Source organism: Magnolia sinica, chromosome 12 (assembly GCF_029962835.1).
Source record: "Magnolia sinica isolate HGM2019 chromosome 12, MsV1, whole genome shotgun sequence".
Taxonomy (NCBI): Eukaryota; Viridiplantae; Streptophyta; class Magnoliopsida; order Magnoliales; family Magnoliaceae; genus Magnolia; species Magnolia sinica.
Window position 1 is genome coordinate 53,888,989 of NC_080584.1, and position 12,627 is coordinate 53,901,615.

A 12,627-nucleotide genomic window follows, 5' to 3' on the forward strand; every position below is an offset into this window, starting at 1 on the left:
TGACCGTTGATATGAAAGAACTTAGAAAGGAATGATTGTCCCTAGTAAATCTCCTAGATGAAAATATTGGAACCATTGGATTAGCTGTTCATATACAAATTGTAAGGGGGTAATACGATAAAGGTAAAATAACATGCAGAAATCTGAAAGAATCATCAAGTCTCTAAAAATACTGACACTGGCATTGGTGCTCGTATCAAATGTTTTAGATTACTGAAATGTGGGGTTCTACAAGGTGGATCTGTCATGACGCTGTTCATATTCTGATGCATCAGGGCTCTATAATTCCTCAACAAAATTGCATCTTAATATTGAAGTTCTAGAGAAAAGAAACACAATCATAGCTTTGTCACCCCTGTTCTGGGATAAGAAACCTCAAGAATGAAATATTTCTAGCATTTACCTACTAGTTTCTCACCATTGATTTGGTTGTTGAAAGGATTCTTGGTTTGTGATGTAGAGCGGGTCGCAGACAGTTTCATGGCCAAGATGGATCAGAAAAGGCCCGGTCGACGACAGAAGTGATCCGGACCGTCGGACCTTAGATTGGGCATATCTCACAATCCGGAATGAGTTATCAGGCGTAAAATATATGATTTTGGGGTAGAACGAGCTACTTTAGCCAACCAATCCCGCTATGCCGGGTTGCGCAGCCCGGATTTGCGAAATACCCCTGGATCGACAGTCGTTTCCCTATTTTAATTTCGTTTTTACTATAAATAGTAAGTTTTAGTTTGATTATAACTCTACATCCGTCGGGCTTTAGGAGTTGCGTCCAACGTGAAAGGAGCTTAGAATAATTAGGAGAACAATTTGGTGAAGCCAAATAGGACACTTACTATTTTTGGCCGAAAACCTTGCGCACTAGTAGACATCACGACCGTCTATAAATAGTAAGTTTACTATTTATAGTAAGTCGCGGATTCTAGGAGTTTTAGTTGTAGTTTGATTTTAATTTTTTTTCATTGCTTGGTACCCCTATTTAAAGGGTTGTGAACTCGTTTTTATGGATTAATCAATTTCGAATTTATTAGAATTTATTTCTATTTTCTGCTTTCTTTCCTCGTGGATTCGAGAAGTCTCTGTGAGGAGTCCAGAGAAGCTCCGTGGATTCGGAGTAGTTATCCTCATCATGTTCATCCCTGCATCAGTTAAAGCAGTGTAATTTTCATATCAGAAAGTACACAAGAAATAGAAGTTAATAAACCTAATAAAAAAGATTACCAAAATTTGATAGGTTCTATTAGTGAACAGTAGGAACCTCCTTGGTGATACTAAGGCTATTCTTATGTGATTCGCTTTATATTTATGTTATCTTTCTGATCTTATTAAGGCATGTTTGGATGAAATCACTTTCTCATTAAAAAAAATGCTGTCCAGATAACTATTAATGTATGAAACAAAGCTCAATGCGATATTCCTGAGACCAGGATTTTATATATATATATATATAGAAAGGTGGGTGCACACCACCTGAAATTTGATTGAGACATGAAAGGCTTTACATCCATTCGGGCAGGCCTAACAAAAAGAAACCAAGCCACACCTATCATATAACCTATCCAAAACAGAACCTATACATAGACATGAGGAACACCAACATACTCATACACAATGAAAGCATATTTTCAAGTGAAGACACGAGCTTCTCCTTTATCAACACATCCTAATATTATATGAACCAAGATAAATGAAGCTCCTACAAGACACATGATTTAATACTAGCACACAACATGGAGATTATGAAAGAGTTCATAAAGTAATTCAATTAACAATAGATGCTAATCCACCAAGTATTTAAGAGTAAACAATAGAAAATAAAATCTGATTTAACTTAAATCACATGCCCGCAAGAAATCACATAAATCAGTTAAAACTAGGCCTAATGGAAGGATATAACTTCCAATTTAGTATAGGCACGTTCCACACTGAAGGGACAGATTTGTAAGTTTTATGTTTAGAATTAAGAAGGCAAAAATATGAAATTTGAAAAATTAAAGTTCATGAGAATTGAAGATTTTGGAATTTGGGTTTTTAGAAGTATGAGAAAATATGAAATTGAAGATCTAATGGAAGGGAAAAGAGGAAGATAAGAGAAGAAGAATAATACATTTCGAATAAGAGAAAGATGAATGCTGTACCTTGGGGAATCCACCACTAAAAAAGGTTCTACCCTGCCATAATTCAATTAGAAGAGAGAGTTTCTTACAAACCCTAAAACACAAGGAGGAAAATTTATTCATATAAGATAGCTTCTCTCATTTTTCTTTCCTCTCAATAACATCACTAGGGTTGGAACTCCACCCCCTTATGCTTTTATAATTAAAAAATTAGCATAATTACAAATATGCCACTCAAGTGAAATATCCCATCATCCAAAATAAGAAAACTAAAACACTTATTATCAATCTCAACCATCAAATAAATCCTAAAAATAACAAAAAATACCAAAAAAAACAATATCAGAGTCCAAGGGCCTGGATCTGAAAGATTTGTTAGCTCAATGACCCGATCGACAAGATCCAATAATTGGATCAACATGAAATAAAAATCTTATGACTAGGGGTGTACATCGAGTCGAACTGAGTCAAGTTGGCCTCGGCTCGGCCACTCGCTGACCTCAGCTCGAACTCAACTTGGCTCGGTCCTCGAGCCTGACTGGCCAGCTTAGCTTGATTCGATCAGCTTGTCGGGCCAGTTCGAGCCGAGTTCGTTTGTGCAGCATTTTCACAAACACCTTATTGCACGTTTAAAATCCCATTGTTTTAGTAAAACAACATAAATGGTTTTATAGGCATTTTATCAAACACCTTCTAAGCAACATAAAAATCAAGAAAAGAAGGGTTTGTTTCATTGATGTGTTAGAATGGCAGGGTACATATCCTACCTTTCTTCTACATATCCTGCCTTCCCTGACATCGTCCAGGCACCGCATGTTAGTTAGGGTACATATCCTGCCTTCCCTGCCATCGTCCATATCCTACCGTTCTTCTACAACCATCTCTTCCCTACCATCATCCATATCCTGCACATCATAACACAAGCATCTCTTCCCTGCCACACTCGTTGAGTCATTTCATCAAACACTTGGTGAGCAACATCAATATCAAAGTAACCGAGTCACCGAACTGGTTCGATCCGAGTTCGATTTGAGTTGGGTTTGATTTGTGTCAAGTCGAGGTTGGGCCAGCTCGAACTTGATCGAACTCATTTTCGAGCTTAAAAAATCAGCTCGAACTCAGCTTCAAACCAAGTCGAATCGAGCTTTTTTCAAGTCGAGTCGAGCGAGCTAACCTAGCTAGCTCGGTTCGTGTGCACCCCTACCTATGACTAAAATGGTCTCCTAAACAGCCCACGTGCATTATCCCAAAATAAGATCTTCTTGATGTATGTCCAATGCATGTGGGGTCTTTAAAATGGTGCGACAGGCCCCATCTGGAACTCGTCTCCCTTCCATAAAAAAAAGTTGCGCTGATGTGAGTGGTCGTCTCCGTCTCCGGTACAGCCGAGTAAGCCCTTTGATGTCCCCATTAATTTTCCTCAGTTGGAGAGATTTCACCTCTGGCGAAATAAAGCTGCAGTGATACTCGAAGAGATCCGGGTCTCATCACTGAAGCTCCACCTTTGTAATCAACGTATTGTCTGACTTTAGTCTGCCCTTCCACTTGATAAGGTGGTACTGGTAACCACCATGTCGTTTGAAAACCGCTTCTTCATATAAGATGACCTCTATCTCTTCTCTTCTCATAGGTATGGATGGTATAGATGATAAAGGTTGAGAAGAGGGATCAAGTAATGACCATGGGTTTTTGGACAGGTCAGGGGCATCATCATCAAAGTTCATATGAGGGTTAGGAGAAGGTCCATGAAACAGTACAAGATCTTCCAACTTAAATGTGAAACTTATACCCATGTTAGGTAGAAGATCTAACAAGTAAGCATTCGAACCCAGTCTTTTCAAGATTTTATATGGTCCAGCATTACGGGCTTGTAATTTTTTTATGGTACTCTGTGGAAACCTTTTTGGATGTATTTTAATCATGACTTCATCACCCATAACAAACTCTTTAAACCTATGGTGTGAGTCAGTAATCATTATGTATGTATCATTACTTATATTGATTCTTTTTCTAATCTACACATGCAAGTTATGCATATGTTTTGTAGATGCATGTGCAGACTCTAAAGGCCTATGGAACACAGACATGGGTATGCAATCTATAGGGGTCACAGGCTCATCTACTTGTCTTTTCGAATCCACTTCCTTCCCAAGACTCATTTGATCATGATGAAGGTTTGGTAGAGTCAATGCATGAATGTCCCGCGCAGGTGTAAGCTCATCCAGTATATATGTTCTCTAAAATAACAAAACTCGACTCCTCCAATACCGAACTCACTTCAGATGGTAACTCTATACTACCCTTAGGTGTAACCTTAGGTGGCATCTCCATAATAACCTTAGGTGTGTCCTCACTTGCTACATGGACATACAACGTCAAATTAATTTTAGTTTCTCTTTTAGACTCTTTAGCATTAGTTACAGGAAGAGACTCAAGCTGGAGTTTTGTCACACCTTCATGACCACGTTTCTTGACGTCCTCCTTTTCTGAGGTCCTTTTGGGCCGGAGAGGCTTCAAGACAATCCTTTCGCCTTCGTATAAAAAATGAACACGTATTCGAGCAATCGAATAATGTTGCGTCCCTGTCATACAACCAAGGCATGCCCAAAATGACGTGGCCTATATCCATAGGCAAAACATCACATCATAACCTGTCCATATAGGAACCAAATTAGATGGGAATGAGACAACACTGAGAAACTAGAATCGAAGATGCGTCAACCCATGAGACTCGATAGGGCTGAGAGTGAGAAATGACTAGCATACCTAAACGGCTTACGGTACTAGCAGAGACCACATTGATGCAACTATCACTATCAATGATCACCTGACAGTTTTTGCCACCACACTTGACATACGTATGGAAAATTGAAATCTCGTGCCAATCATCACTTTTTACAATCTGGCTTAAGGCATGGCTAATAATTGTGAGTGACACAATCTCAATTTGATCCCTGACTTGTGATTAGACACCTTCCTTAGTGTCGGAGTTCGTCTGAAGGTAGGCTTCAAGCTGATTGACATGAAGCAAATGGTCTTACACCAACCAAATCAAACAAATCTATCTTATCAATTATCCATAGCATAATCTATCTTATTAATTATCCCTAGCATAATCTATCTCTTACTCTCCTTAGCATAACCAAATCCTAATCTTATATTAGGAGTAGTACTAATTAATCCAGTAGCTGTAATCCTTAGCAATAATTCAAGTCTATGTTTATATGGATGAATCCTATTTCAATACAAACAGATCCTCGATTTTGAAAAGGTACTTTACAGTTACACCTTGTGATGAACTCTAAGTGGGCGTTTGGCGCATGGTATTAGATAGAATTAAGTGGGATAGAATTGCATTTGGTTCTATACAAATTCCATCCAGCATTTGGGAAGGATGGGAAAGATTGGGATTAGGTGAGATGGAATTTCATTTGGTCTCATGCGGGATTTTCGTGAATTTTGAAATCCACTACACATGTGGGCCCCACATTTGCATGTGTTTATCCATGCTATCCATCCATATACACCATTTATACGTGACATTCTCATTATATATGTGTACAAGTAACTGACATCCATTGTGAATTTGGTTAGTTGATTACAATTCCATGGACATGATTTTGCTTAATTAAGTGTTTTTCATGTAGAAAGATTTTTATCCCAAAGGATTGGATGGCAATAATACTAAGATATTTCCATACATGTAATCAGCAATAATGGTGTTAATCACATCTAATACAATACAATATCATTTAACTCCACGGACCAAACAAGCCCTGCGTGTTTCCTTTTTGTTTATTTTTAAATATGAAAGTCGTCTTCTACGAAAGACCAGGTGCAACACATTTTCAATGAATGAATTCTACCCTTGATAATTGCATGATCACCTCAAATCTCAAATAGCTTAAGAGTGGCTGAATAGGCAGCAGCAATCTCCTCATATACGATCGAGTTCGATATATCCGCCTATCTCGAAGCTTGGGTTTCGGTCGGAATTATTCGGTACAATTGGTTTTGGCAGACCCGCACATTTCACACGTGACCGAATACTGAAAGTGAGAGAGGGAGCAACAGGGTCCAAATAACTCAGTGACGTCAACACACCGTGAAGCAATCCGCTTCTGCGTTCCAGTAGCATGATGGGAATGGTCTGTAACCTGGGTTACACGAATCCCCTGTAACCTTAAGCTCTGTGGGGGCCTACGGTAGTTTCTGTTTTATATCCTATCCGTCCCAAGTCGCAGATAGAAAACTCGAGTGGGCCAAACTGCGCAAAACAGTGCGGACGTAAACAGAGTAGCATGCGCCGTCAATTCTATGCAATGTTATACTATCGACGATGATTGCTATTGTTCCTCCTACGGGCCACCAGTAATGAACCGTGCGATCAAAAGTAAAAATGTCTGCAATATGTTTGTTGATATGCCGAAGAGTGGAGATCATCATCAACCGGTGAAGCGAGCAGAAGCGTCTTCAACCGCTGCCCGGCATTATGCTAATGATTCCGACGAGGGCGAATCGAACGTTGACAGGATTAATTAAGGTTAATCCGGCCAGCAACTGTTCGTTGAAAAGCTTGACAGAAACCACATACCTTGTTCCTGTCTTTGACTTTGTCGCAGTGCGATAGATTGGAAGAACAGTTAACATGGACATGGAAACACAAGCGGATCCAAGAACATTCACCTGCTTTGTTGCCACTCATATTAGGATGGTGTTTTTACTCAAGAGGCAATTACATTCATCAGACCGGTGGTTGCCAATTACAATCAGGTTTGCAGTGTTTTAGATTGTTGATGATAATTTCTCGGCACCATGAAACCCAATTTATAGAAAATTCCAACGCTACTTTTTCATTTTCCATTGACTGTATTTAAAGACCCTGGTCGCAATGCAAACAGGTTGAGCCATACCATTGTTGGACCCTTCCAACCTTTCTCTGGTGAACCATGCACCTCGGGCGAGCCTTCATAGCATTTCTCTGTCTATACCCTCTTCAATATTAAAAAATTTCCTATCTGTAGGCTATTTTGATGATGCATATACCTGAAGGTATTCTAACTCTGCGGCATGATGTGGAGATCCAATGGATGAATCTGGTGCTCATCTGCACTACTATGATGGACAATGACCCAATAGCCATATGCTGAGAGGATGACTCTTGACCCCTAATTTGTGAAGTCGAATGTGAAGCAATAAAATAATTCATTTTCCTCGATGATCGAAGTTGGTTCGGAGATACTGATAGTCATATATACCATTTTAGCTCACAGATTATGGAATGTGATCCATAAAATAAAAGAATCAAGAAGGTGGACAGTCCTAATGATACCATAGATGTCTGCATGACACGTGCTGGATACTAGGTTTAAAGTATGGTCCAAAACCTGTACATGTCCCCCAATGCATTCTGGTATCACACATGAACGTGTCTTGGCACCATATCGCCCAAAACAGCCCAATAGGGGAGCGATATAGGCGATATCAGTGGTGAATGATAATTTACGTATCACAACCATTTCAAGCCTAGGCTGGATTAGCCTGAGTCATGTTATGGGGAAATACATAACATCATGTTATGGGGAAATACATAACACCTTTCAGTACTGGTTTGGTAGCACAAGCAACAAACAAACTTAGGTTACAAACAAACAAACAAACTTAATTTACATATCACTGCCATTTCAAACCTTGTCCCTTGATCAGCCCCAATTGTGATATTCGCAAAATAAGATGCAGAACACCTTTCAGCAAGATTTCCCAATGACCACCATGGCTAAGTAGCCTGCGACATTCAACTTCTATTGGATAGTTTGAAGCCAAAGACAACTGAATTCTAGTGCTCTTTCATGTGCTGAGAAGCCAAAGCTGCTTCCTCTTGACTGGAGGAGGAAGCTGGAGAAGGGTTCTCTTCATCAAGCTGAGCAGAGTTTCTTTTGAGGATGCCTCCGTGAGTAAGCAAAACCCACAAATGTGTGATGAATTCTCCACCGTTGGCTAGACTTTCAGCATGGGCCATTTCATTATCTGATGGAGCAAGGAACAATATCATCTCCGCCCAAAAATCTGCCAATACGTTCCATTTTGGCCCTTCATCTGGTAGCAGTGACAATAGTTGTTTCCCAAGTTTGATGCCTTTTTCTACTATAGTTTCGCCGTTCACCATTTCCTTCAACTTCTTATGCACCTCAGTCTGGGATTTTCTGCATTTTTTGAGTAATTTTCTTGTGTCTGATATTGTTGCATCAAATAATATTTCAGTAGCATCAGGAGGATCAGGCAACAACGATGGAGCGAAAGCTACCAGGTAGGCACAATATCCAGATATGCTGGTGGCGACAGCATGATCTGGTTCTAACTTACCTGAATCCTTTTCCTTTTTCTTGCACTCGGCATCGTGCTCCATGACACAAAAGGAGGTAGCAACGTGCCAAACGAAGATGGTGTATGTGTTTGAATCGAAGTTGCATGCCCAAGAGAGCTCTGCTTCTACCTCGTTTTTCCGCAAAGAAGACACCCCATTTGTCAATCGACGGCCATTATCTAGCAATGTATCAATAACAGCTTTCTTCACATCCATAGACAGTTCTACAGAGTCACTGGCTTTCTGCCCTTTCCTACGCTTATCTATAAAAGCATGACACAGAAAGCAGCATCGTGTAGGACGGTAATTGAAAGAAGAAAGAAGAAAGTACTGCCCCATTTTTCTCCAGGGTTTCGATCTCATAAACGGAGGATGGCAAACGAACCCCAGCACTCCCTCCCACTTACTGTGTTGCAAGAAGCGCTTCCGGACATATTGGCAGAGCAACCATACCTTGGTCCAATCTGAAAAGGCAACACTGAAGAATTGCAAAATCTGCATTATGACAAATACACCTATCACTACACAGGTGCCCAAAACATGTGTACGGGTGGGTTCATCTAGGGAAGGTTTTTCACAGAAGTAGCTGAACCAGTTGTTGCCTTCCATGTAACAACCATTCAACCACCGATCGTCAATGTTGCATACTCTTATGTCACGAAAGCCTTTCGGGTGTGGTGCATAACTCATAAGAGGTATTGCAATCCAAATACTAGCTCCCAACATAAGGATTTCTGTGATCACATGGAATACAGTCGTACTGAAGAATGTCCTCCTATCGCTAAAGATTACAGGGAACATGGAGTAGAAGTAATCGTAAAGGAATGATAGCTCTACTTTGATGACTTGAAAGGCTCTGTCGTGATCATTATTTGAGAGGAGCCCATAGCGTACAAAGTTCCAAGTCTTCAGAAGATGAGATTCGTGCAAAGGGTATCTCCTGAATCGACGCACGAGCATCTTGAACAAGGCAAATGAGAGGCACATATTTTTCAAATGCCCACCTCTATTGGAGAGAAGTGGCATGTTTTGGCAGTCCCATATATTCTCTATGGTGACAATTCCACAATTGATGTGATCCATTTTCCATTGCTCATTGCTTACCACTTCTGCTTTCTCTTCTCCCATGACCAAATAGTTGTATCCTTTCATGTGGACGGGATCTGTCTCGCTGCTTATATCTTGTTCACGTCTCATGAAGTCAGCAAGCAGTTTAGTTCTCCTTCTTAACACAATCGATGGCGAGTACCTAGAGTTCATGAGTATCAGTCTAGCGCCAAACTTGATGGCAGTAAGTACCAGAATCGCTAGAAGCGGGCATTCGAACACTTTCTCATCATGATGCAGAGAATACAACCAACAAGCCAAATAGAGGAGAATGACTTCCTGCAAGGCGTGTGACTTTCTTTGCTGGTTATCTTGGTTGCTGTAGAGCGTGGAGTTGGCAGTTCCGTAAATGAGGAGGAAAAGCATGGCCCAGATTGCATACATCTCATTAAGGTACGGTGGTGATTGCATCAGACCAAGGGTGTGTGATATGATGTAGAAGGGCAGAAAGTAGGCTGCCCATAGGGCCCCTTTGAGAAACTTGTTGCGACAAAGACGCTTGTATGAGCCAAAGAAGATGATGATGGCGAGGAGCAAAAGACTGGAGATGACAAGTACCACCACATATGCAGGTCTGTCATAATCACCCTTAAGGAGACGTCCCACATAACCGAATAAAAATACAGAGCCTGCTTGACCTTTAAGGATGCAAACATCGACGGACTTATTGACGCGATAAAAATCGAATGTTGACTGTTCCATGCATTCCTTCTTCGTTCACTCTCTCTGGCCCATCTATCACACGGCACACACCTTAGAGAAATCAATAGGCACTTTACTTTTGCTTTGAGAAACCCCTCCACGTGATGGTCCAGACCGTTCATTTGATAGATTCCAACAGAGATGAGCCACAATGGAAAATGTAAATGATTAGGGATGCTCACCATTCATAAGAAAGTGAGTTTGGAACAACAATGTAAGAACAAAGTGTTTCATGTTGCGGATCGCTGATGAGTAACATCTTCTTTCGGGAGGCCCATCTAATCCTTAACCTTTCGCATGAACAATCTCAATCATCACGTGGTGCTGCAGACGATTTCAACCAACATGTGCAAGAGCCTACTTCTCATCGTTATCTGGTGAGTAATTAGAACCTCAAATTAGAAGATCTTACATATCTATGTTTAAATATTTTACAGGCAATTGATCGAAGGACCTCTTGTCTCGGAAACTCTTGGAAGCCTTCTCATCTGTGGTGTTGAGAGAATCTATGTAACGATGTATGATTCTGACCGTGTGCTATGTAACTATGTGTAAGTCAAACTAGGTGAGCGTGTCCTTGTGTATAGTAAGAGGTATCTCTATGCAAAGAATCCAGTCCAATTCGGTTGGACCGTTCAACTACTTTGGTAAGTGGTGAATAATTAATCTTGTTACTATGAAGAAATGACAATTAATAAATAAAGGGAAGGAAAAGGGTCACAGCTCAGGCAGGCCTATCATTTGAAAACTATCCAATCCACCAGGTGCCTCACCCCATAATACGCTCAAGGCCCAAAAATTAAGCCCCATCTATGATTCAGGTGGACCACATGATTGAAAAGAGTATACAAGGCCATCCAAACTATAACCCTTGGTGTGGCCCACCTAAATCACAGATGGGCCTTATTTTTGGGCTCCTGGCCTATATTTTGTTTTGGCATCTAATGGTTGGAATGGAGTTCATATATCCTTCATGTTGGGCCCTGTAAAAATTAAGGGCCAGCGTCTCTGTCAACTGTTTCCATTGCTGTGGCTCCCTTGAATCACAGGGCAGCCTCATTTTTTGGCCTTGGATTACATATCTAATCACCGAAAATGGATCTCAGATACACATCACGGTGGTCCTCTAATGCGGTGGTCCTAGTAAAAAAAAAAAAGAAAAAGGGTGGGCATCCCCTAAAATTCCCTTTTTTGGACTCCAAATGCATTGCGTAGCACAAGACCCCAGTTGCTGTATCGTGTGATTCTGGAAAAGCTCTGTAGGCCCACCATGATGTACATGTTTTGTCCACGCTATCCATCCATTTTTCCGGCTCATTTCAGGGCATGAGCCCAAAATTTGGTAGGTTCAAGTCTAAGGTGGACCACACCACACAAAACAATGTTAATTGAATGCCACCTCTAAAAACTTCCTAGGGCCCAATGTAATGTTTATTTCCCATCCAACTTGTTAATTAGGTCACACATGCCATGATGAAGGGAAAATACAAATATCAGCTCGATTCAAAACTTTTGTAACGCCCAAGAAGTTTTTAATGTGGGTGTTCTATCACCATTGTTCCTATGGTGTGGTCCACCTAAGATTTGGATCTGCCTCAATTTTGGATTTATGCCCTCATCTAAGCTAGCAAAATGGATGGCATGGATAAAGTGCAAACATCATGGTAGGGCCCACAATGCTTTTCTAGCAGCGGACAAAACCAACATGGGCGAACAATCGAGGTGGGCCACACTAACGAAAACAGTTGGAAAAGAAACATCTAACCTTTTTTACATAGGGCCCACTGCCATGCTTTTATGAAATCCACTTCAATCAAAAGATGCCATACCAAAATATAAGCCTGAGCCCAAAAGTAAGGCCCATATGTGATTCAGGTGTACCACCCTAAGTGTTAGGGTGTGGAGGGTGAGACTTGCCCTGTATACACTTTCAAATCATGTGGTCCACTTGAATCACATACGAGGCTGACTTTTGGGAATTGGATGTAACATGGGTAGATTTCATACAATCACCATGGTAATGCCTACTTGTGCCATCGACTTTTTTTCTTTTCCTTCTCTTCTTTTATTTTTTAACCCTCATTTATTATCAGTAATTATATTAATTATTCACCACTTAGAAAAGTGGTTGTACAGTCAGATGTGAGAGAGAATCAAGTTCAACCAATTGGACTACACCTAAAGTTCAACCAGTCGGACTACACGTAAGGTCCAACTAACTTATATTTCATTAGTATGAATCAATGCTAATAAATGCTAAACGAGAATGATTTATAGATATGACGATAAGAAATAAGTGAACGCATTAGTCTCGCACCTTGATTTTTAATGGGT

At 40.5% G+C, this 12,627-nt stretch overlaps 1 protein-coding gene across 1 annotated transcript; it reads right to left on the minus strand.

Moving 5' to 3' along the window:
* Positions 1-7,956: 7,956 nt before the first annotated feature.
* Positions 7,957-10,293, minus strand: LOC131220068 (uncharacterized). Its single transcript, XM_058215041.1, has one exon. The coding sequence runs from the start codon at positions 10,291-10,293 to the stop codon at positions 7,957-7,959; it is 2,337 nt and encodes a 778-aa protein (XP_058071024.1).
* Between the last annotated feature and the right edge of the window lie 2,334 nt (positions 10,294-12,627).

Excerpts from the sequence above, each read along its gene's own strand:
- LOC131220068 (XM_058215041.1), bottom strand. The coding sequence starts at position 10,293 with ATGGAACAGTCAACATTCGATTTTTATCGCGTCAATAAGTCCGTCGAT.